General features: G+C 33.8%; 1 protein-coding gene across 1 annotated transcript; it reads right to left on the bottom strand.

Moving 5' to 3' along the window:
• Nucleotides 1–2,853: 2,853 nt before the first annotated feature.
• Nucleotides 2,854–8,134, bottom strand: LOC149793177 (uncharacterized). Its single transcript, XM_089966309.1, has 5 exons — nucleotides 8,014–8,134; nucleotides 7,598–7,730; nucleotides 5,965–6,080; nucleotides 3,854–3,965; nucleotides 2,854–3,068 (listed from the first exon to the last, which is right to left on the bottom strand). Exons 2-5 carry the CDS (start codon nucleotides 7,719–7,721, stop codon nucleotides 2,917–2,919), a joined length of 504 nt encoding a protein of 167 aa, XP_089822435.1. The 5' UTR covers nucleotides 7,722–7,730; nucleotides 8,014–8,134; the 3' UTR covers nucleotides 2,854–2,916.
• Nucleotides 8,135–24,666: the final 16,532 nt, after the last annotated feature.

Raw genomic sequence — 24,666 nt, forward strand, 5'->3', positions numbered from 1 at the left:
AATGAGTCAATTCTTTTATTCGTTTAACATTTCACTAGCACATGAACATCAAACCGTATTGATCAACCACTACGTAATTTTCTGCAGACAACATTAGTGTGGCAATTTAGAAGATCATTCTGGAGCTCAAATGCCTGGTGAGAGCATAACTTAACCGTTTTTGAAAGACCTAGATTGGTCGAGTCCACCTATGGCTTTTGCGAGATTTGTTATGACGTTAATACTTTTGGAGCAATTTTTCTAAGCTGGCACCTGCTCTAGGTTCATTCACTGGAGCATACTATTGACGCTGATCTGTCTCTGAAAGACTTGTCAACGTGGTAACACATCTATATGGAAAATCAAAATCGGATCCGTCGTTGCATTGTTTCTCGAGGTAAGATTAATTAGTCTCTATTTGCCATCAAGACTCATGGTGAATACTTTCTACTGTCAAGTATGTTTAACGTGACACTGATCAACGTTTCGAATCTGTTTAACGTTGCTTAACATTCGATAACTCGCGCGTGCCTGTAAATCATACATATCTAGGGCGCAAATGTCCTTGGATAGCATAATATACCCAAGAGCAAGTCCAACAGGTTACAGACGGGATTGTCATAAAGAGTATTCCTGCCTGTTTGTTTAAGATAGAAACGATCACGGTCGAGACAAAGCGTTCAGTTATGGGATTTGACGCAGTTTGTAATGTATATGCCTTTAGCGCTACTGTTACGATACACAGGGGCGTTACGATTTATTTAGGATCACCCGCCCGACTGCATGGGCTTGTGGAGACGATGTTTACCGTGTGCGAGTATACATCGACGCGTCCACTTGAGTTTTGAATTTTTTCCGCGCTTCTAAGCACTACGATCAAATAAACAACGTCAACAATGTCACCATTTGTGCTCCTGATAGTTGCATACGCATAATTGATGTCCTCGAGGATCTGTTTGGCGATGAACAATTATTTATGAGAAATCAACTTCGATAGTGTTGCTTGAGAGCAGGATACATCAATGAGATCAACGTGATGTTTATCGATGACGCGAGCTGTTGGTTAAAGCGAAACTTTACTGCATCTACAGTTGGTTTATATACTCGTCGTTGGTAAGATCGTTAAAATCGTCGTTGCTGTACTAAATTTGGTTGCGAAAATATATCATAATGTGGAGAGAGAGAGGGGGAGAGAAAAAGGGTGGACGAAATATCTATGTATTTCTTAAATGTTGTAATATTAACAAATACGAAATCTTAATTTCTGAGGTAGCGACTTCCAATAGGCAACGTGTGTTGTAAAAAATTTGGTTGTGTTGCTAACCTTTTGACTGATTTAATTTGTATACAATCTTTCTGTTTTGATTGCCTATACAGTGGAGAAATGGTCGAGCAGAAAGTCGGAGACATAGCAGGTGCATTGTGTGATATTAGCGCCCTCAATACTGGATTTCGAAATTGCGTTCACCTTTTCAGTGCAGTACCACCCAGTACTCAACCTCCAGTTCTTTCCGACTGCCGCGCCTGATGCGACCCTACACAATTGTCAAGAGTGAGAATTTACCATACAGCAAAAACGCCTCAATAAAGAATTTCAAGAGTACTCTAAGAAAATTTCCGTTTTTTATTATAAATATTTACTCCCTGTCATGTGCGAGAAACTTTTAAAGTACACTCAGTGAAGGAAATAAAATGTCAACGAATCGCTGAAATATAATATTAAGCCTTTGAGGTTTGGGATTGTATCTCATTCACGAGATACTACTTTTAGTTAAACTATTTCAACTCCTCTCACGCTGGATTGCATATCATCTACAGATATCACCTATCTTTAAATCAAGCTAACTATCAACCTGCCTAGTTACATGTCGCGGTATTTTCGTCTCTGTGTGGTTACCGTTTTCTCAAGGTTTTTCTCTCGATATTAATAGGACTTTGATAGTCCGACATTATATGTCATTCATTTCTTTCTTCGAGTCGTCATACCATTTAGTAATAGAGATGCGTGTATGTATATGTAAACCATTCAGTCATTTTAAAAAATTCATTTAGCGGTTTATACTATAGGACAATTTCCTTTTCTGTCATTTTACTTAACCAAATATTATTTAAATGGTTTATTTATAAGCAGTTATCTTTATAATAATCACACTATAATGCAATTGTACTAAAGGCTGCATATGTGAAATATGGTACACGGAACATGTATGAATGATAGTGAATCACAATGTTAGAGGATCAATAGTTGAATACAATAAAGTAAGCTTTAGCAGACTCCTCTTCTAAACGATAACTGTTATTTAAAAAATGTCAACCGCTTTTGTGTTTACTTACATTTGTTTTCTCCCGCATATCAGGATTGAACTACTTGATGAAGTCTTTTGTGTGCCTCTTAACAACGTTTTATGTGCTTATACTCCAAGATTTGGAATTATTCGATACCAATAATATAATTCTCCTCAAAAGAATTTGGATTGTTCAAATAAGCAAATGAGAAGAATATTCCTCGACGTCCTGGAGAAAATGAAAAAGTGAGATAACTATCTTAATGTAGAAGGAGACGACATAAACACAAACATAGAAGTGAAACTTTTCCCAACGATTATCGATTAACTTCGACATTTTGGTTCAGCATTGTGATGAGTGGTCTTCATTTACGGTCATGGTGTTACATAATAAAACACAAAACATGCAACGAATTATTGGTCATAAGTACAAAACAGCGTGAGATATAGAACATGAGTCGTTTAATATTTTTAAGGCATTAGTGTTTAGTAAAGAGAATACATAATTCTAGAAAAAGAAAGAAAGTAAAAAGAGAAAGAAAGAAAGACAGTTTAACAGTAGATAAGTCAAATTGATAAATAGGACTAATAACGAGTCAACCCTTTTTTTCCTTTAACATTTCACTAGCACATGGACAGCAAACCGTATTGATTAACTACTACGAAAGGTACTGCAGTCAACTACACTGTGGCGAGTTAGAATATCATTCAGTAGCTCAAATTTCTCATTGGGGAGGTGCCAGGGTACAGGAGCGACGAAATCACAGCTGTTGACCAAAAGTGAATGATCTGCGCGTGCCGTTCCTAAAATAAGGTACAATGTTATATTTATTGTTGTATTGTTTGGTGTATCTTTGTATACGCCTATCTGGCTATCTCACATTCAAGCTTGCTTTTTAACTTTTCTATCATTGTTCTTTATGTCTTATGTGCATGATTTTCGATATTAATTGTCACAATAAGTCACATAATATATGTGCAGTTCCTTCCTTCTGGTTTTAAAGCAACTTTGATATTCAGAAAATCTTATCCATGCTTCTCCTGCATTGTAATACTAAAATTTGAATCTAAGTACATTTTGTTCTAATTATTCAACCCTGTATAAAGGGATACCGTCTCCATTGGGAAATAAATAAAAGTAATTTGTGAAAGGATTTTATTATTAGAAGAAATATTTTCAGTGCTTGGATTCCCAATATTTGGATTGTTTTCTACTTATGTAGCTTCTAGCTTACTTAATTATTCATAATTGATAATCGTTTTAAAGTCGATAATTTTCAAGTAAGATTTCAGAAGGTATCTACATGTAACAATTATTCTGATAGAAATGTACAAAAACGACTGCAGTTGAGGAATATAAAATGTACCCACTTATATTAACAGCATAGGGCAAACATACCCCATGTGCGTGCGTGCTTGTATGTGTGCGCGTGTGTTATAAAGTCTATATGTGCATCGTGGTATCTTAATTTAGGACGCTAGAATCACTGGGCACCTAATATTTCTGTCGATATTGTACTCGTTTCAAGGCTTTAGATGTCATGTGTAATATATTGATAATGCCTCACTATTGAACTTATACAACTCACCAGTAATATAATAAGCTTTGCCTATTTTGAAAGGAACGCCACAATCAGATAGTTTCACTCGTGTAACCAATTTGAAATACTCATGGTTCTCGCTCATTTTGTTTGGTCCCTCCTGAAAATGAAAAGGTGCACTGTCCTTTTAAAGATTCAGATAAATTGACTTGATTGTAACAAAATACAAATTGTGAATCTCAGTTCTGCTACATATATTTTAATTAATATTTGTTTCATGAGAGGATATAGCAGCATTGGTATCTTCTGACTAAGATTAAAAATAGGTTTGACCCATGAAACCGAGCTGATGAATTGCTTGTTAATCTTTGAACACGTGGTGCTTGTTTTAACTAATGTTACAAAGCTTAGTATAAAACCATAATAGTAGGCTCCAGTAACCATGCTGGTTTGCATGTAACAGTGAGTGCTCGAGGCTATCAGTGTGATGTAGATGTAGATGTTGCGTCATGGCCGTTGATTAGCAATACGTGCCCTTCGTGTTCCATAGTCCAGTGAATGTTTAAACGTTACGAATGTATTGGTTATCAAATGCCTTAATGTTAGGCAGCTAAAGGTTAGCAATACGTGTCCTTTGTGTCCAATTTCAAATGGATGTTTTAATGTTAGGCAGCTAATTGTTATAAAATACGTGTCCTTCATGTCCCTTAGTCCAATGGATGATTTAGTGTTAGCCATAGATAGTGTGTGTGTGTGTGTGTGTGTGTTTGTGTGTGTGTGTGTGTGTGTGTGTGTGTGTGTGTAATCTGCTGGTATTTTTGTTTGGTATGATGTCGAAAGGAAAGAGAAAAGTCATGTTTGGTTAGTATGTCGAACGGAAACAACAAAAACATATTTGGGTGCTATAATTGTCTTCTGTCCAAGTCACTTAAGAGAGTGCTTAATTGAAAAGTATCATCTCTTTGTACGACTCGTTAAGACGTCTAGTTACATAGAAACAAGGTACAAGTGTAAAAGGTTTAAGTAGACTGCCAGCTTCAGCAAATATGATTGTTTTAAGTTTTGCGCACGCTGTGCCGGTGATTTCAATGAAAATGTGCATTGTCAAATGGATGATTTAATGTTAGCAGCTAATTGATATAAAATACGTGTCCTTCATGTCCCTTAGTTCAATGGATGATTTAGTCCTAGGTGTATAGTGTGTGTGTGTGTGTGTGTGTGTGTGTGTGTGTGTGTGCGTGTGTCTAATCTGAAGGTGATTAAATTTGATAGGATGTCAAAAGGAAAGAGAAAAGTCATGTTTGGTTAGTACGGCGAACGGAAAAAGATAAGACTTTTTTGGTTGATATAATTGTCTTCTGTCAAAATCACTTAGGAGAATACTTAATTGAAAAGTCTCATCTCTTTGTACTCATTAAGACGTCCAGTTAAATATAAACAAGGTACGAATGTAAAGTTTAAGTAGATTCCAATCTTCAGCACATATGATTGTTTTAAATTTTGGGCTCGCTGTGATTTCAATGAAAATGTTCAGGCATATGTATCATATTAGTAAATAAGAGCTGAAGATACCGAAAGATTGAGGAACACATTATAAAAACAATCAACTATTAAGACGCAAAACTAAACTTAAACAATAACATTAATAACAGTATACGAATTATTGTATTACTTAATATGCAATAAATAAATATCGAGGAAAGAATATGACAAAATAAGCGATTTGTCGAAGACAAAATCACCGAAACCCAAAAAAATCTTTTTTCAAAATGTGTACAAGAATATATTTTTGTGTTCAGCATCTTATTGTCAAGCTAATGTGACTTGTGGTACAAGTATGATAATGGGACTCGTGGTACAATAGTGATTATGGGAATTGTGGTACAAGTATGATAATAGGATTAGTGGTACAAGTATGACACAGAAAACAAAACTGATATTACTGATGTGCAGTTACATATCAGTTCCAAGGGACTTGTGCATTTTAAATGTTAGGGTGTTCAAAATCATTTGAATGATTAGCAGCTTGGTAAAATGACGATGTGCCCCTGAATAAACCATATATTGTCATGATTACGAAAACTATTATTATATCGAGAAACACTGCGTAACTGTTTGGATTCCTTAAATAAATATCATAAGTAGATTTATTTACTTACATGGTACATGGTATCCATAAACGTATTGTATATCACGTAGTAAGCTAAATTTTCGTCATCAACGGGATTTCCATATTTATCTGTAAAGTTCTTTGTCCCTGGAGTTGCCATGACGACTGTAGTACAGAAACATGTGTTTAATGTAGTCAGGAACAATGTTGTAAAGATAATACAAACGTGCACTTTTTCGCATGTGTCTATGTATTCATGCATATATCACTGAATGCATGTTACATATCCAGCTGAATGCGTGGTTCGTTTTCACAGGTTTAATGTTCAAAACATTATATTTAGTTAAACATTTTTATCGACCTTTTCAATTAAGAAAGTAAACAAAGCACCATTTTAATGACAACTTTACCAACGTTAGACGTACAGGTTGTTTCATGCCGTTTTCAGAGAAAAGTGGTATAAATTCATGTTATCTTGGTGAATCCATCGAAGTAATTAGTTTTAATCACTAAAGGTTGTAATACGTTTTCTAACATTTTGTAACTTTTTGTTTCACCTTATTTTATTGCCATACACGTTTGCAAATGGGGTCGGGCTACAGCTAACACAAATAGAAATAAGTCATTATCTTTTACTCGAACTGAAATTAAGAAAATAAACACGATTCCTATATTATATTATATTTAATATATATATATATATATATATATATATATATATATATATATATATATATATATATATATATATATATATATATATATATATATATATATAGATAGATAGATAGATAGATAGATAGATAGATAGATAGATAGAAAGAGAGAGAGAGAATGAGTACATTAATAAACTTATTATCAGTTCATGGACGCAGCAGAAGGCAGAACGTATAAATTGGTAACCATACCAAAACAAATTAAGTTGCTAAAATTAAAAAAAATCTTGTTTTTCTTGATTGAAATGAAAAATTAGACATAATTATTAGAGAAGAGAAATCAAGTTGTGGATGCTAAGTAATTTTGTACAGCGCTTCGTGTCTTTACAGCCCCAGCGCCGCCGTTTATCATATATTTCACTATTATTCCATTCTAAGAGTTTAGATAGATGCTTTGATAAATAATCACGACGTTTGGTTTAAACTTCGTTCTGATATTCAGTGTAGAATTAACTGGTACCACCCCTTAATTCGCTCAATGAAGTTACTCACTCACAAATCCGATCATTTTTATCTTCCGGAGTCCACCAAATAAAGTGGTATGATAAATTCGGCAAATTCCGTTAGAGACTAATCTAATAATAACATTCGCACGCGTAGAACACATTACTTCAAGAGGAAATGAAGACACGCACGTTAGACTGCTCGACTATATGAGAAAACCTGATGTATTAGTACGTTTCAATTTTTGAAATCCAGAATGCCGCCAAATGAATTAATACGATGACTTTTTTGTACTTATAGGACCATATATAAGAATAGTATTTGCGATGATGTCAGAACATGTTGTAATCATAAGAGCTACAAACGTTGGAGTAGTGATGTTGGTAGTTTTATTAGCAGCAGCAGTTGTAGGGGAAATATTACAAGTTGTGCCTTTTTTGATCCTTTTCCATTATCATGGCTACTAATACCATCATCCCCAGTGAAGGTAAAGAATCTTACTAATATACTAATGTTACCAACATGTTTCGTTAGCACAGATGGACTCCTCCATTGAACGCGGTTTACCACATCTGCAGGCAGAGATAACTTGGATAGCCACTATCAGCACCATCAGAGATTGCAGGAAAATTGCTGGTCTCTCCATGATATAATCCTAAAGAAAAGGAAATATCTGATCAAGACTTAAGAAACAGAGTGGCAAATATAAAGTGCATCGTGTGCAGATAGACACTTGTTTTTATATTAACACGTGTAAAGTAGCTATATTCCTTCGTATTAACTAATAACTGACAATATAAGTAATAAAAAAATTCAGAAAACACGAAATGGAAATATTGTTTATAAAATGCTCCGAAATAAATGCGATATGAAATGCTGTGTTAACTATTTGAAAGAAATTCATAATGCATTATTAGAATAATAAATAAGAATTTTACCTTTCGTCACACAGCGAATATTTCGGATCTTGGTTTAGACGATTAAAACAGCAGTGAAGTGCCTGTTGATGTGGACCTGTGCCCACGAAACGATTCTGCTGGCGTATATAGTCAACACCCCATCCAAAAGAACTTTAGTCTGAAGGTGAAATAATAATATTTTGTTGTGGGACTTTCATCCATTGTTGCATAATGTTTATTGAAACAGTCACGTTGAATTATTGTCAGTAATCTCACAGAGTTGGATAACAGGATAATCCAGATAACATTTGAAGTATGAACAGCTGTTTCTAAGCCTAAATATACATATAAAAATCACATAAAACTGTAAATTAGTAGTTTTGTAATAGTGCACAAAACATGTTAATATCAGTCACGTTTTGTTACTAGTTTAGATTTAACATATTGGATGAATTTACGAGGGCAAGATACAATAATATATGTGAAAAGATAACAGCCGTGAACAGTGGACTAAATGGCTTCAGACAATAATAATAATACTAATACTAATAATAATAATAATAATAATAATAGTAATTGCACTTGTCCAACTACCAAGTTTGAAATATGAAATTGCATACATTTTTACCGGTTAGTAAATACCACATTTATCCTTTTCCCAGAGGTGGATGCAACTGATAGGTTTTGATTCACGTATATCAACATTTTCACATAACACAAAAATGAATCGAAAATTGCACGCAAACGCTCTAAATAAACCAAAATGAGGTTTATACATACTTTTAAAATGTCTTAAATACACCTTTAAAATGCTACAAATAGCGTAATTTCAACTATTTGAAATAAGTTGTGCCTTAAAGAATGTATATCGATTAGAACTCAGAGTTTAACTTTGGAGTACATTTTTAATGTTTAAATGTAGTTCAGATTCAATACTGTGGCATGGCTTTGCTGCTTCTATGTGATGTCAACTCTATGAAAATAATCCAGTTAAATAGAGCTATCGAACAAATCGTTCTCGTTCAAATATAATTCTTTGTGCATGTATCTTGCGAGGAATCTACTTCTTTGTAAAAGATTGTCTAGATAACATTGTGATATATTTAAATGATTGGTAAACTGAAATATTTCGCCATGACTTGCGGGTGCGGTGAGATATGAAATATATGAGTTACAATACTTTAATTAAGTTCTCATTCGTTAGCTTCTACAGGCATGAGTGACTTTTAGTATGTGGATATAGATATAGAGTACAAGTGATTTGGAGCAAATGCTTGCTCAACTGAGTAATTCCTGACTATAGGACAAGCATAGGAACATCACCTTTTAAGAATTGGTGGAACAGTCAGACTTATTACATTTAAATGACAGAAATATTATAATGCGAATGGATTCCAGTTCTAAATGACTGAGTATAGGCCGCAAAATATTTGTACATGTAACAGTTTCAAGACTTTGCCAAATAAGTTATGTTATTAAAACGTCGTGAAGGGTTTGTTCGTTTTACAACTGTCTGTTAAATGTTTCTTGGTGAACACTATTTAATCACCTCTTAGATGAAACCACCATTTGTCAAAACAAAGGCTTTTACTTTGTTTGAAATGCGTTTCGTTTCCTACAGAAATCGGAACATATATGAGATGATGACAATACGAAATGTAATTACCACCTAATTGGGAAAATAGTTATGGCTAGGTACTGTTCATAATAACTATCATTTACAGCACATAATTCGCAAATAGTCATTTTGCTTGCATCTGTCTGTTACTTTGACCAATCTCTGCAAACAACTAGAAGATATTGCACAATAAATATTTTATCCTTCAACTACGTCACTGAACAATTTGTTCGCCGTTCCTGCTAAATTAGGAACAACTCCTAAATTAAAAAGGCCTCATTCCTTAGTTATAGTGATTGTACCATTTGGTTGAAGGTTATTTTCTTCTGAAAACTACTAGGCTTTAATATGGACCATTAGAGACAATGTTAATATTGTGTAAGAGATTTGTTTGTACAGGTGTTACATTAAAAGCCCAAGGGAATAACCCAAAATTCTCTTATATGAAGTAAACCTATTGTGCAGTTCTCAAAATATGGGGAAGTGGAAACTCTAAAGGTGGAGCACCTTTAATGTTATGTCCGCAATCAATGTCTAATGGAATAAGTGAGTCGTATTTGGATCGAGTTACCGCAATTGATGAGGAGAACAACTACTTTAATCAGGACGACTTTTCTTTAAATGTCGTTGCGACTCCTCTTAAAATGGAATTCAGTTGGTGTGGCTCTAATGAAGATTCATATTGCCATCATTATTAAGAAGTTTCACACACGCTTGAATCATTCTCTTTTCGTTTGTTGTTATTTTGGATTGTATCACCAACTCTTTTTTAACATAGGACTTGACAGTTATTGGAAGATGAAATTACCAAATGATGAACAATATATCGACGTGCATATAACCATTACAGGTGTCTTCGTTTTATCTTGAAGATATTTAAGATGGATTGCGAGGGACACATAAGCAACGACCTATTCTAAACGTAATAAAATATTGAAGAAATATTCAGTAAATAGATAATCGATTAATCAAGTCATTGTGATAGAAATAATGTAAGAAGTCTTAGTAAAAATCAATAAGGCAATGAAACACAAATTATTCAATAATAATTGCAGCTTTGTGACTAATTATCTTGTTTTCTAATTCTGATAAAGCTACAAGGTGTTAATTTGGACTATGCATGTATACATACATACATGCATACACTCAAACAAACACACACACACACACACACACACACACATACACACACACACACACACATATATATATATATATATATATATATATATATATATATATATATATATATATATATATATATATATATATATATATATTCAACCATGCATACTTACGTTCTTACCTACATACATACAAAGATACATACATGCTTACGTCCGTGGATACATAGATATTTATTTATATTCATACATACATACATACATACATACATACATACATACATACATACATACATACATACATACATGCATACATACATACATACATACATTCAGTCATACATACATACAGGCATAGAGTCATACAGTCATCCAGTCATACATACAGTCATACACACATATATGCATACGCTGCTTTTGTTAATTGTTTGTCTTGTCTTCTTTCTGCCTTGTATATCATTGAACAATTTATCATTCGGGAACAAAGGAATCATTTTTTATTCCTTAGCCAGACTGATTTTGATGATGGTATAATCAGTAGTCATAATTTGCTCAGGCCTGCTATATGCCAGAATCTTCCAAACTACATTTGTCAGCCAGCAATTAACGTTGTCCGATCCATTAATTTACGATATAATCAGGGTCTCTGATATGTTTCTCAGTTTTTGACTTCTGCATGTTAAAACAAGTAAGGAAGGAGAGCCACAAAAATAAACACTACTGTATGTCTCATATGAAGTACATCGCATTATTAGCGTAATGTGACTAATATAGATATATCGTCATTCTGTCTTCAATATCCAACACAAATTGCTGCCTCACGTGACGCTTTCCAAGTTCTTAACGCTGTCTTAGCATTATTTCTTAAAGAGGAGAACTTTTGTTCATCGTTGTCATTCAGTAACTAGCGTGTACAATTCGCTTTACAGATATGAATCGGTGTGGTATAAAGTAGGAAAATGTATAAAATAAAACCTGGGACACGGGTTACCCCCAATGGTGCTGAGTAATGGTCATCCCGTCACGGTGTCTGGGACCCGAATTGTTGTTGTATTTGCCAAGGACCGACAATGTGCTGATGTTTCAGTCATTTCCGATTTTCTTACGTTTCTGTTACAACTGGACCAATGTTCCTACATGTGTATACAATTATGGCCCATTGTAATAATGAAAGCATACGACAATACATCATGTAAATTTAATTTTACTCGCTAGTATGCGCTTTTAATATCTCCTTTTGAACATATTTTGAGAACTTTTTAATTGGTCTATTTCGGATAATATAATTTGGGTTTAGTCCGTTGGGCATTTCGCGTGACACACGTACAAACTACATTCTTACAAATCCTACTGAATACAATTATCGAAAGTATCTACCCACACTCAGTATGATATTTGCTGATACGCACATGGAACTCAGAGACTGAATTGGCCTTCGCATTTAAAGGCTTTATTTATCCCACGATATGTCCTAGAAATGAGACAAAATCACAACATAACTCACTTTTGGATAAATTAATTTACATTTTCATCAGTGAGTCTGCCAAAGAATTTCTTAATTGTCTCTAAGTGACCTTTGTATGTGTCGTTGAAGATGATGACATCATCGATATAAGCATAAACATTATCTAGACCAGATGTAATCAGGACCATAAAACGTTGAAAAGTACAAGACGAACCTTTCACTACAAACGACATCATTTTATATGAATATATGACAAAATCCATCTGGAGTCACGAATAATTTTTTTTGCTGCAGATGTGAAAGTTACTGGTCCACATTATTTATAATTTCAGAATCTCCAAGATCGGTTATGCTAAAATCGTTTTTATCCGTACTGTGTGAGACAGGAGCATGCAAACTGGCTGCATTTAAAAAGCATTTGATCTAGTATGAACTAATGACCTAATTGCAAGTCTAAATAATTACGGAATTACAGCTAGCTATCAACTTCATGAACCAATTATAATACTACTTGAAATGGATATATCCAATATGTGGCCCTGTGGGTGGGGCAAGGGAGTGGGATTGGCCGATGAAAGCCATAAATTCAGGTCACTCGAAGATAGCATCGTCTGTGCGCGTGGCGGACCCTGCAAATATTGTGGAGGTATACTCTGCCCTTTACCATTAAGCATTGTCACACAATATTAACCTCTAATCTACGACATTTCCATCGTTCCAAGGTGGGCTGTGTAAGACTACCTTTGTTAACTTATCAAGATTCCACAATTATAAGAGGGCTTAAACTCGAGCCATTACTCTCCCCCATTCACACACACGTGCACACACAAAGTGGCAACAATGCAACCAAACTTGAATAGGATACACCTTTAGCAATATCCCAACTTAATTTAAAAAGGTGCTCTCAAACCCAGTATCATCAAGCCCCACTGCGCAACCTATAATAGCATTAACCAATGAAGCCACTCAGTAACTATATACGTTGGCTAAAGCCCAAGCCACCATGTTCATCGAACAAGATGCAACTAACATAAGCATTACACATAAGACCTCAGCTATCAACATACTATACCTAATTGATTCGGCATGCTACCAAATAATCCTAACTCAATACTCAAAAGTCGCACAGTCCCCACATTCTCATTTAACTATAATATACAATGATATCGTGTACATATTTTGCAAGCGAATCTACTCGTACTTTTTTAAAAAAAAGGCTCGCTGTCAAAGAAATAAGATATTACTGTTTTCAAACCATTTGTCGATATTTCAGCATCGATTTCTTATACATACTACTAAAATAATATGTTGTCAAACTTAAGACGACATTAGAGTATAAGAATAAATCCGTTGTCGTCTGGTATTGTTAATACATATATGCATACACTCGAACATATATTCATTCAGTAAATTTGTCGTTTAGGACCTGCTTTTCTTTGGCATGCATTTCATGATGGTAAGACAAATACATGTTATTGGAGGCAGTCAGAATGACGATATTATCAGCCATGTTTGGGTAGCATATTTTAATCTGCTTAAAATTAATGTAGCAAACAACGTATTATTGTTCTAAGGCGACATATCGATCCCTGAAAACCCCTCCATCAAAGTATTTTGTCTATTCTTTGTTTTAATATTTTGTTTTCTTTATTTCTTCACCGGATAAGAGTTGGGTTTTTTTCAGACATGGGCATCTACATGCTTTGTTCATCTCTTAATTGAGCTGTTGGAACAAATATCCAAAAGTTCTTAACTTTAAAGAAAGAAATAACTTCTACCAGGTGTAATGTAATGGAAATGATTTTGGCTGCAAAAATCCCTTAAATCAATTAACAAATGGCATTCTAGACCAACTGATTTTACGTACGAGCCCTCTTTACGACATTTACACATCTAAAACTTCAACCGGTTAGCATATGTAATATATACGTTCAATTTCTCAACAAAAACCTAGTCTACGTGTGTGCATATAGCTGAGTGTTAAATTCCGGTTGATAAGATAATAATTTGCACGCATCCCTTTCGGTCACTTATAACCTTAGTCCATCATTTCTTCGGGGTGATGAAGGTAGATATAAGCGCAAGACTGTTTGGATTTAGGCAATGATGATAGTCGTCTGCAGTTACTCGAGGAATGGGTACGATTGATGCTAGAACAAAATATAACTCCATGACTAGTTTCATTATATGGTTATATTTGTGTAAGTATGTATAAAGTTATTTTATATAATCATGTATCCTAACGTGTAATGTGGCATTTAGGAATAGACACTTTCATCTTTGTTATGTTATATATATATATATATATATATATATATATATATATATATATATATATATATATATATATATATATATATATATATATATATATATATATATATATATATATATATATATGAATATATACGCGCGCGTGCGTGTGTGTGTGTGTGTGTACTGTGTTGATCCGACTCAGCCTGGAACCGATTAGCTTGGTCTATTGGTTCAGCATTTGTATTAGTTGTTTTGATTACGATTATGGTGTCACATAATAAGCAAGAAAGGTCACACGAGCACCCTAACTATTTGTGGAAATCACATAAGAGCGTTTGATATGGAAAGTGAGTGGGATGATTTTTCCAGTCATTCGTATTTTGTAAGCAGAATATCTAATTTTAGTTAAGTCAGAGGAGTTCACCAGCTTTAAGTTTCATTTCAAAGCGCCAATGATATCAATACAATAGAACATACGTTGTGCCTGTTTGATATCTGAATGGTTTGGTCTGTCTTTTTTATTGTTGAAAGAAAGAAAGAAAGAAGGAAAGAAAGAAAGAAAGAAAGAAAGAAAGAAAGAAAGAAAGAAAGAAAGAAAGAAAGAAAGAAAGAATGAAAGAAAGAAAGAGAGAAAGAAAGAAAGAAAGAAAGAAAGAAAGAGAGAAAGAAAGAAAGAATGAAAGAAAATAGAAAGTAATATTGATACATAGAACGCAGATGATCATTTTGTCAAATTAACATAACTCACTGAGAATGATTCAAAGATTGTATTCGTGTATCATAGCTCCACTTCCATATGACCAGTTTGCCGTACTTGTCAATGGTTACACACTGCTCATTAATACATTTAGTAGCTCTTTGGCGGGTTAGAAGATCATTCTTGTTCTCAATTTCATTGTAGCTGAGCTCATCCCAAAGGAAACGCTATAGGAAATCGCAGCTGTGGGCCAAAAGTGAATTTTCGTTGCCAAAGTACATAAATACGATATAATATTATATTTATTGTTATGTATCTACGGGTTGATCTTTCGGTTTGATATGTCTATTGTGCTTCTGACTGTATGCCAAGTTTGCTATTTAGTTCTTTATCACTGTTTTATATTAATTATGTACATGATTTGGATATTACTTGTCAGTGTCAAATTGTTTATATATGTGCAGTTCCCTTATCCTGGTATTAAGGCAACTTTGATTTTCAGCAAATAGTATCGATGTTTCCCCTTTTGGTATTAGAGTTTCAAAGAAAATAATGTTTGAACCAAAACAAATTGCTCCATTTTTATTCAACAAACATTGCATACATATTTGCCATGCAAAATAAACGCTAGTGTTTGGGTATTAATGTTATGGCAAGATTATTTGATTCTTGAATTCTTAATATTCGGTTTATTTTCTGCAAACGTATATACTAGCTTACTGAATGAGTCATAAACTATCGTAATTTTGGAGTGGGTACCTATTCCACAAGTGTTCAGATGGTATCTTTGTAGGCTATAACAATTCTACTGGGTAATAATGAAATGAAATTTTGTATTTGAGAAAAAGTAAAAAGGCACCATGTACCAACGACTCAGAGCAAATTGTTCGATGATCAATAAGTGGGGTTCACAATGATTCACCAGTAATACGGTATTCAAAGCATGTATATTTACAAATATATGAAAACTGTATTGTTTATCTGAATAGGACTATGTTTACCGTGGTTGAATATATGTTTACTAACCTTATTTACGGAAAGGCTGATTACTTCAAGACCGCTGTAAACACACACACACACACACACACACACACACACACACATATTATATATATATATATATATATATATATATATATATATATATATATATATATATATATATATATATATATATATATATATATATATATATATTATAATAATAACATTCTAGATAACATCAACATACATTTTAAATAGGAATGAATACTATTATCATACATGTTAGGGAATTTTAAATTATAATGCTAAAGCGTGTGTGTGTGTGTGTTCCATTGTCTTTGTTTGGAGTCCAAAAGGAAATTCTGCACAGCACAAGCAACTAGAAAGAGCCCAGTTAATAGTATCCGCTTGTTGGTAAGTACAAACGTTAAATTACCGTCCCTGTGACAGTCACTATAATTTGCTTGAGTATCATACCAAAACTCAAACTAATCACACCTAACCAAATGTAAATAAAATCTCAAAGTCGGATTAATTGGTTTCAAGGCCACTTTCCCAAATAAGAATTAGTACATTACAGCATCAGTTTCCACACCCATCACAAATGAACTAAATTGTTTCAGTGATGTTTCCTTGCTTTCTTTGCACTACCAAGCATAAACATTTTTGGGTGAATTATTCGTTTCTGTTTCAAGTTTTTACTTCCAATTGCAATAAGATGCTAACCTAGCTGTTGCATTAGTTTGACTTTGTCAGTTTAACACCATTTTCCAGCACATGGTAGTTGTTACATGCGACCTGTATATTTTGTGGATGACGACCCTGGGAAAAAGCGCCGACCCACGGGAAACTACTGCTATGATTTCTCACATGCCCAAGTTGGTCGAACCAGCACTTGAACCATCGCATACAGAGGTGAAATTTGAGTGATCTGTAAATGTAAGCGCCTTAGATCACTCGGCCAAACGGGTCCACCTGTTGCATCAGTACGATTCAATGTCTGAAATCGACAATCCTACCAAAGAAGTATTAACAATAGTTGGGCAATAAAATGTTCTATAATTGTTGTACGTATGGTAGTATATACAGGAGGAAGAGTTGCGATGATCACACATACAGGCAGATATTACTTGGATAGCCACCACCATCACCAACAGAGATTGCAGGAAAATTGCTGGTCTCTCCATGATTAAAAAAAAAGCTAAAGAAATATCTGATCATAACTTAAGAAATAGAATGACAAGTATAATGTGCTAAAGTAGTGCATCATGTTCAGATAGATACTTATCTTTATATAAACACGTGTAAATTAGCAATATTTATTCCTATTAACCCATAACTAACAATATAAGTAACAAGAAAGAAAATTCAAACAACACAAAACATAAATATTATTTATAAAATCCCAAACACTAAATGCGATGTGTAATGTTTCTTTATATCATTTAATCACAAAACGCATGTGATAATAAAAAGAACAGAATTTACAATTTTGGAAAAAATCAGTTACGATTTACATCCCCCAACATAAAATTAAAGTGACCTTAGCTTATAAGATTTTAAATATTTACCCTCGTATAAAGATGGCTCTATTACTGCTAATTATATTAAGATGTGACTTATAAAGATGGCTCTATTACTAGTACGTATGCTATGTCATGACTTATAAAAATAGCTGTATTACTAATAATCAATTACGTTAACAATTTGAAAGAAATACGTTGTGTGTTATTAGAACGATAAGTGCGTATTTTACATTCTGTCACACGAAGACTAGTTCGAAATTCTGTTTAAACGATTAGAACAGCAGCGAAGTGCCTCTTGACGTTGACTTGTGGCAAATAAACGATACTGCTGGTTTATATAATCCACGCCGTATCGTAAAGACCTTTAGCCTAAAGGTGAAATAACAAAATGTAGTTTTGTGACTTTCATCCATTGTGGCATAATGCTTATTTAAACAGCCACGTAGAATTTATGTGAGTAATCTTGGAGAGTTGGATAACATGATAAGCCCTATATTATTTAAAGTATGAACAGTTGTTACTAAGCCTAATTATGGAAGATGGAGAAAACTTGAGGCAATCGTCTGTTACAGAATCATATGAAAACTGTCAACTATTGTTGAAATTAATGTTTTGTGATCCTGCACAAAACACGTTAAGATAGTCACATTTTTGTTTTAAAGTGACGATTTAACGTATTGGATGGATTTAATGGTGCAAAAATAAAACAATAAATGTGAAAGATAACCTTTAATATAGTGGGCTCAAATCTATTGAGATATTAAAAATAATAATAATAATAAAATAATAATAATAATAATAATAATAATAATAATAATAATAATAATAAAAATAATAATGATAATAATATTTGGCAGGTTGCACATGTCCAAAAGCCAAGTTTGAAATATGAAACTGCATACATTTTCCACCGATTCGCAAGTACCAGCTTTATCGTTTTCCCATAGGTGGAAGAAATTGATAGGTATTGATTTAAGTATATCAACAGTTTCAAAAAATGAATGTCTAATTGCCGATACAAGTTCTGAATAATCCAAAGTGAGTTTGATTCATAATTTTAAAATGCCACAAATATACCGTTGAACTGTTATTATACTATAGCTGTACAATTTGGGAAAAAATGTATCTTAAAGAAAACAATCGACTAGAAATCATACTTAAGCCTTAGCGTAAATTCATAGCTATATTTGGGCCTGGTCTTGAAGCTCTTATCTGACGCCAGCTCTAATAAATGATTGGAATTCAATAAAACTATGAAACAAATCTTTCTCGCTAAAATGTCATTCTTTGTGTGTGTATCTTGTGAAGAATGTGTTTATTTGTTAACAATTATCTAGATAATATGGCGTCCATTTAAAAACTTGGAAAACTACACGTATGTGGAAACATAATGTCTAATTATGTTTCAGATGAAATATTTGTGACATACAGACATCGCGTGCAAGTACGGTGAAAAATTAAATTTATATGTTGTTACAGCACTATAAATAAGATCTTATTATTTAAATTCTAAAGGTGTGAATCTTATTCGCATGAACCTGCATGTTTCAAGTGTAAGTGATTTGGAGCAATGCTGGTTCAACTCTTAAATTCTTGAAAATATGATGAATATAGCAACATCACCTTTTGAGAAAATGCGAAGTTATCAAGTATTGTTACATTTAATTGACAAACGTATCAAAATGATAATTGATTCCAATTATGAATGACTGAATATAAGCCACAACACATTTGTACATGCAACAGTTTTAGGACTTTGACAAACTAATGATGTTTTCACAACCCTGTCATAATGTATCCTTTGGTATAATTGATTGTTCGACATGGCTTGGTCAGCATTATTGAATCACTTCTTAGAATACATTTTACAGCTGTCAAAACAAAGACTATGTCTTTGTTTATATTCATTTTCCTTTCCCAGACAATAAGAACAAAAATGTAGGTAATTTACCTATATGTGTGGAATGATCATACTATCAAAACCTAATCTCCGCATAATTCTGGACAGGTGTTTTAACTGAGAACCTAATAATAGCTAGGTATTGTTCAGAATCACTATGATTTTCAGCTCATGTTTCCCAAAGGAAAATATTTTTTGAGCTACATTTGCAAACCACAAAAAGATGTTGCATAATAAATATTTTATATTTTATCTGGCAACTGTATCGATGAAAATGTATTAGTGGGCCTTGCCAAAGTTGGGACAAATACTTACCATTTGATAGTCTCATTCTTTATCCAGGGGGATTCTTTTCTGAATACTACAAGGTTTTAATGTGGAACATACATACATACATACATACATACATACATACATACATACATACATACATACATACATACACGCATACATACATACATACAAACATTGGCAATAATAATCTGATATATTCATCCCCAAACTTGTGCTGACACCGACTGGCGTTTCTAGGGATATTCTCGTCAATTTTCTAAAATGTGAATTTACATGCAGACACTTTCGTTGGGTTTGATGTATATTTGATATACTTAATGGTATTTCTAAGGGCTCTTGAGTTATGCTCAGCTTAAGGGTCCTTTTGGGAATATGTACAGAATGACAAGTTATAAATGCACATGGAATACGATAATCAAACCTATTGTGCCATATCAAATTTCGTGGCTATGGCCGACAACATCTTGGATTATGCCTTTCTTTGGTATGCAGTGCTGTTGCGTTCCTTCTCGAGAATTTGCAAGACCATACATACCTGATCCGTCGGGTTAGTTAGTGAATAAGTTGATGATGGAGACCGTTAAGAAAGATATTTGACATTTGTTAGATTTTATATCCATTTTGCAATGATAAATATGTCGACAATTAAACCATAATGTAATATGTTACTCAGATATATTATGCAAACATTGTATATAATATACTTGTTTGGAAAACATGAGAACGTTTACTTTTATGTGCCAATTTGTGGGCAAAACTCCTTATATTAAAGCGTACTGATACATGAATATTTCCGGTTTCATTAGTTTTACATGAATTAAAATATTAGGCTGTGAAAGTAGACCTTTACCATTTATGTATGAGATGCAGTTTATATTTTTATAAATGACAATTGTCATGAAACTGATATAATTATTATCAAAAAGCATATGCAGCATTAATTTAAATGAATAATTTAATATAATGGAATATAGCAACAATAAGATGAAATACTTGTCTTCCTATCGGATATAAATGCTGACTGTTGCATTCTCAAAACTTTGGCACTACCTTGTTAAATAAGATAATAATTATGAAAACTAATGAAACGTTTATGTTACTTAAATTGTGATATATATTTATTTCAAACTTGTTTTTAATTTTGACAAATAAACACTACTAATATTTTGAACAATATCTGGATTTACTATTATAGACATGTAAGTAGGTATGAGGAATTATATGAGATTGTGTGCGCACTTGGGTAATCAAGGTGAATTATCATTCAAATATGACTCTAACGGAACCTTTCGAAGTTTAGCATCATGTATATCATTATTGGGATTAATAGGAAGTTAACAATAACTATGATCGTATGTTATTTAAATAGTAAATTTGACTATGCACCATGGGTACTATGGAATATATAGCATTAAAAGAGTATGTAGATAAAATAACATAAATAACATTCATGGACCTTATATGGCTTTAACATGGTGGAATTCCATTCCTCAACACCTATCCTGACTGTGGAAGACTTATCCCAACTTGACATTTTTGGCCCCATGATTCTAATAATTGGCATGGATGATCAGTGTATGACTGGCAATAATAATGTAGTCCTAGTCAGGATGATATTTGGCAACCCCATATTTGTGCATAACTTTGTCAATTTGACATTTTGTGCATAGATTCCATCACTTTCGGCCTTGATTGGGGTAATTTATAGCCATGTTTCGGACCCAATGATTCTAATAAATGGCACATATGATCATTGGTTGGCTGGCCACCATGTGTTCCAAGTTGAAAGGAATGTGGCAAATTAGGATGTGTGAACACCTTGGCCATTTTGGGTTTTTGTGCATAGATTTTATTATTTTTGTCATCACAGTGGGTATTTTTAGCCATGTTTTCAGCTCCATTATTATAATAATTGGAATGGGTGATTAGTGGATGGCTGGCAACATTGTGTTCTTTGTCCGGAAGGCATGTCGCAACCTTAGATCCATTCACAACGTGGCCATTTTCGTTTTTTGTGCATATATTTTCATTTTTGGCTTAGAAACTGTCAACCATGATTTTGGCTCCTAGATTCAAACAATCGGAATGACTGATAACATTGTGGCCCTAGTCTGAAAGACATTTGGCAAACAGAAGTATGTGCACATGTCCATTTTGCGCATATATTTGGCCATTTTTGGGCTAGACAAAGTCATATTTCTGCTATATTTTCGACGACATGATTCTAATAGCTGGTTTAAATCATAATGGATGACTGGCAACAATGTGGTCCTAGTCTGGATGGCATTTGGCAACCTAAGATTTATGCACAAACTGGCCATTGTCACATTTTGTGCATATATTTAGTTATTTTAGTTCAAGATTGCTGTATTTGTCAGTTATGTTTTTGGCTCCATGATTCTAATAATTGGCATGGATGATCAGTGGATGACTGGCAACAATGTGGTCCTAGTAGGGAAGAAACTTGGCAAACCTGAGATTTGTGTTTAAATTGGCCATTTTGCTTTGTATGCATATATGTCATCATTTTTTGCCTAGATTAGAGATTCCAGCCATGTTTTGGGCTCCATGATTATACTAACTGACATGGATGATCAGTGGATGACTGCTAACAATGTGGCCCTAGTCAGAAAGGCAAAGTGAGGTATGTCCACAACTTGCCCATATTGTGCATATATTTATTCATTTTAGCATTGATGAGGACATTTTTCTGCCATATATTTGGCTTCATTGATTCTAATAATTGGCATGGATGATCAATGGATGACTGGCAACGATGTGGTCCTAGTTAGTATGGCATTTGGCAACCAGAGATTTGAGCACAACTTTGCCGTTTTGGAATTTTGTGCATGGATGTCGTCACTTTATGCTTTGATTTGGGCAACTTTCAGCCATGGTTTAGGTCCCATAATTAATAAATGGCATGGATGATCACGGATAACTGCAACAATGTGGACCTAGACAGGAATTAATTTGACAACTTGAGATTTGTGCCATTTTGGCATTTGCGCATATATTTCGTTATTTTTGGACAAAGATTTGGGTAATGTTCAGTGATATGTCCATCCTAGTATGGAGTGCACTTCGCAAGCTGAGATTTGTTTGCAAATTTGCCAATGTGTTATTTGATGCATATATATAGTCATTTTAGGCCTTGCTTTTGGGCTTTTTTTTGGCCATGTTTGTGGCCCCATGATTCTAGTAACTGGCACAGATGACCAATGGATGAACGACAACAATGTTATTCAATCTGCGAAGGTATTTCGCAACCTCATAGTTCTGCGCAACTTGGCCATTTGGCATTTTGTGCATAGATTTTTCCCGAAACTAACACCTATTTGTTCAATATGAAGCAAATCACAATACAAATTGGCAACGGAAACTTTGATATATATGCTTCTTTCATCATCAAAAATAATAGATTGTACCTGGAAATTTGAACCAACATTATGATATTCTTAACTTTTGATAAGAAGTTATATATTTTGTACATTTTTGTTCCAAACAACAGTCATTTTATATTGTAAATAGCAATATTCAACTATATGTTGATCAACGAAAATGTCACCAATGCCTAATGGAGGCAGCATGCTATTAAATAAATACCATTTAAATAAGTTTTGTCAAACGAAAATCATGTTTTATTTATATCTTGAGGTTCATTTTCAGTGTAATCATCATATATGCAATGTTTCCCTGGTAAATCACGCCCTCGCTTACCATTCATGCATGACACCGTATTGGGTTCAAAATAATCAAGATTGAATTATATCCAGTTATAGTGTGTTTCAGTATCTCGCAAAGAAAAATCATTATTTGAAAACACATTTACTACAGTGCAAGTGGCAATCTTTGTGCCAGCATGGGTTGCAAAAGTGTCATTACTATTTACCCACATGGATTAATGCTCTTTTGCATTAATTATTACTACATATGCCAAGCACACAGAAGCCAGGGTGGTGAATAATCACGACGGTCAGCGAGCAGCAAGCTCCTTATTTGAACCTACCTACATGATATCAAAGACAAAAGATTACGTTTATTACAAAACAAGCCGATCTAAGTAGCCGACTTTGGTTACTATTTTGGTAAAGGATATCAATATAAAGGTTATTTTATTGCAAAGCAAGCAGATATTGGACGCTGACTATGGATTCTTTGAAGGGAACCAATTATTTTGTTTTGACTATACAAAGACGGCCGAGATATGGAAGAAAACTTGGGCTCCTTTTCACCTGTGTTTATGGGAATTTTGAAGTTAAATTGAAATAATGGAACAAATTTGAAAGTGACACAATATAGTGCTTTGTGCACAGATGTAGATGAACCAGCATCACCCAGACAATTTGTAGAAAATAAAATCATGTGATGAATTCTGACGAGAAGCAAACGATTTTGCAAATGAGAGGGAACTAATCGACCAATATGTTGAGAACAACTGCCATTCACGCATGACACAGTGTTAGGTTCAAAATAGCGAAGATTTAATTATATCCAGGTCCACTGAATGACAGTATGGAGCAAATAAAAATCATTATTTGAAAACACATTCACTTGAGTGCAAGTGACAATCTTTTCGCCAGCGCGGGTTACAAAAGTATCATTACTATTTACCGCAGACATCAGTGCACCTTTGTATCAATTATTACTACATATGCCAAGCACACAGAAGCCCTGGAGGCAAATAAACACAACCAACTGGTAACCAACAGCAAACTTTTTCTTTGAACTTATCGACAGGACATCAAAAACAAAGGTTATTTTTATTGCAAACCAAGCCAACCTCGGAAGCTGACTTTGGACTATGAAGCCGTAATGTATTTAAAGG

The sequence above is a fragment of the Sinohyriopsis cumingii genome, chromosome 8 (genome assembly GCF_028554795.1).
Source record: "Sinohyriopsis cumingii isolate HCF-2022 chromosome 8, ASM2855479v2, whole genome shotgun sequence".
Classification (NCBI taxonomy): domain Eukaryota; kingdom Metazoa; phylum Mollusca; class Bivalvia; order Unionida; family Unionidae; genus Sinohyriopsis; species Sinohyriopsis cumingii.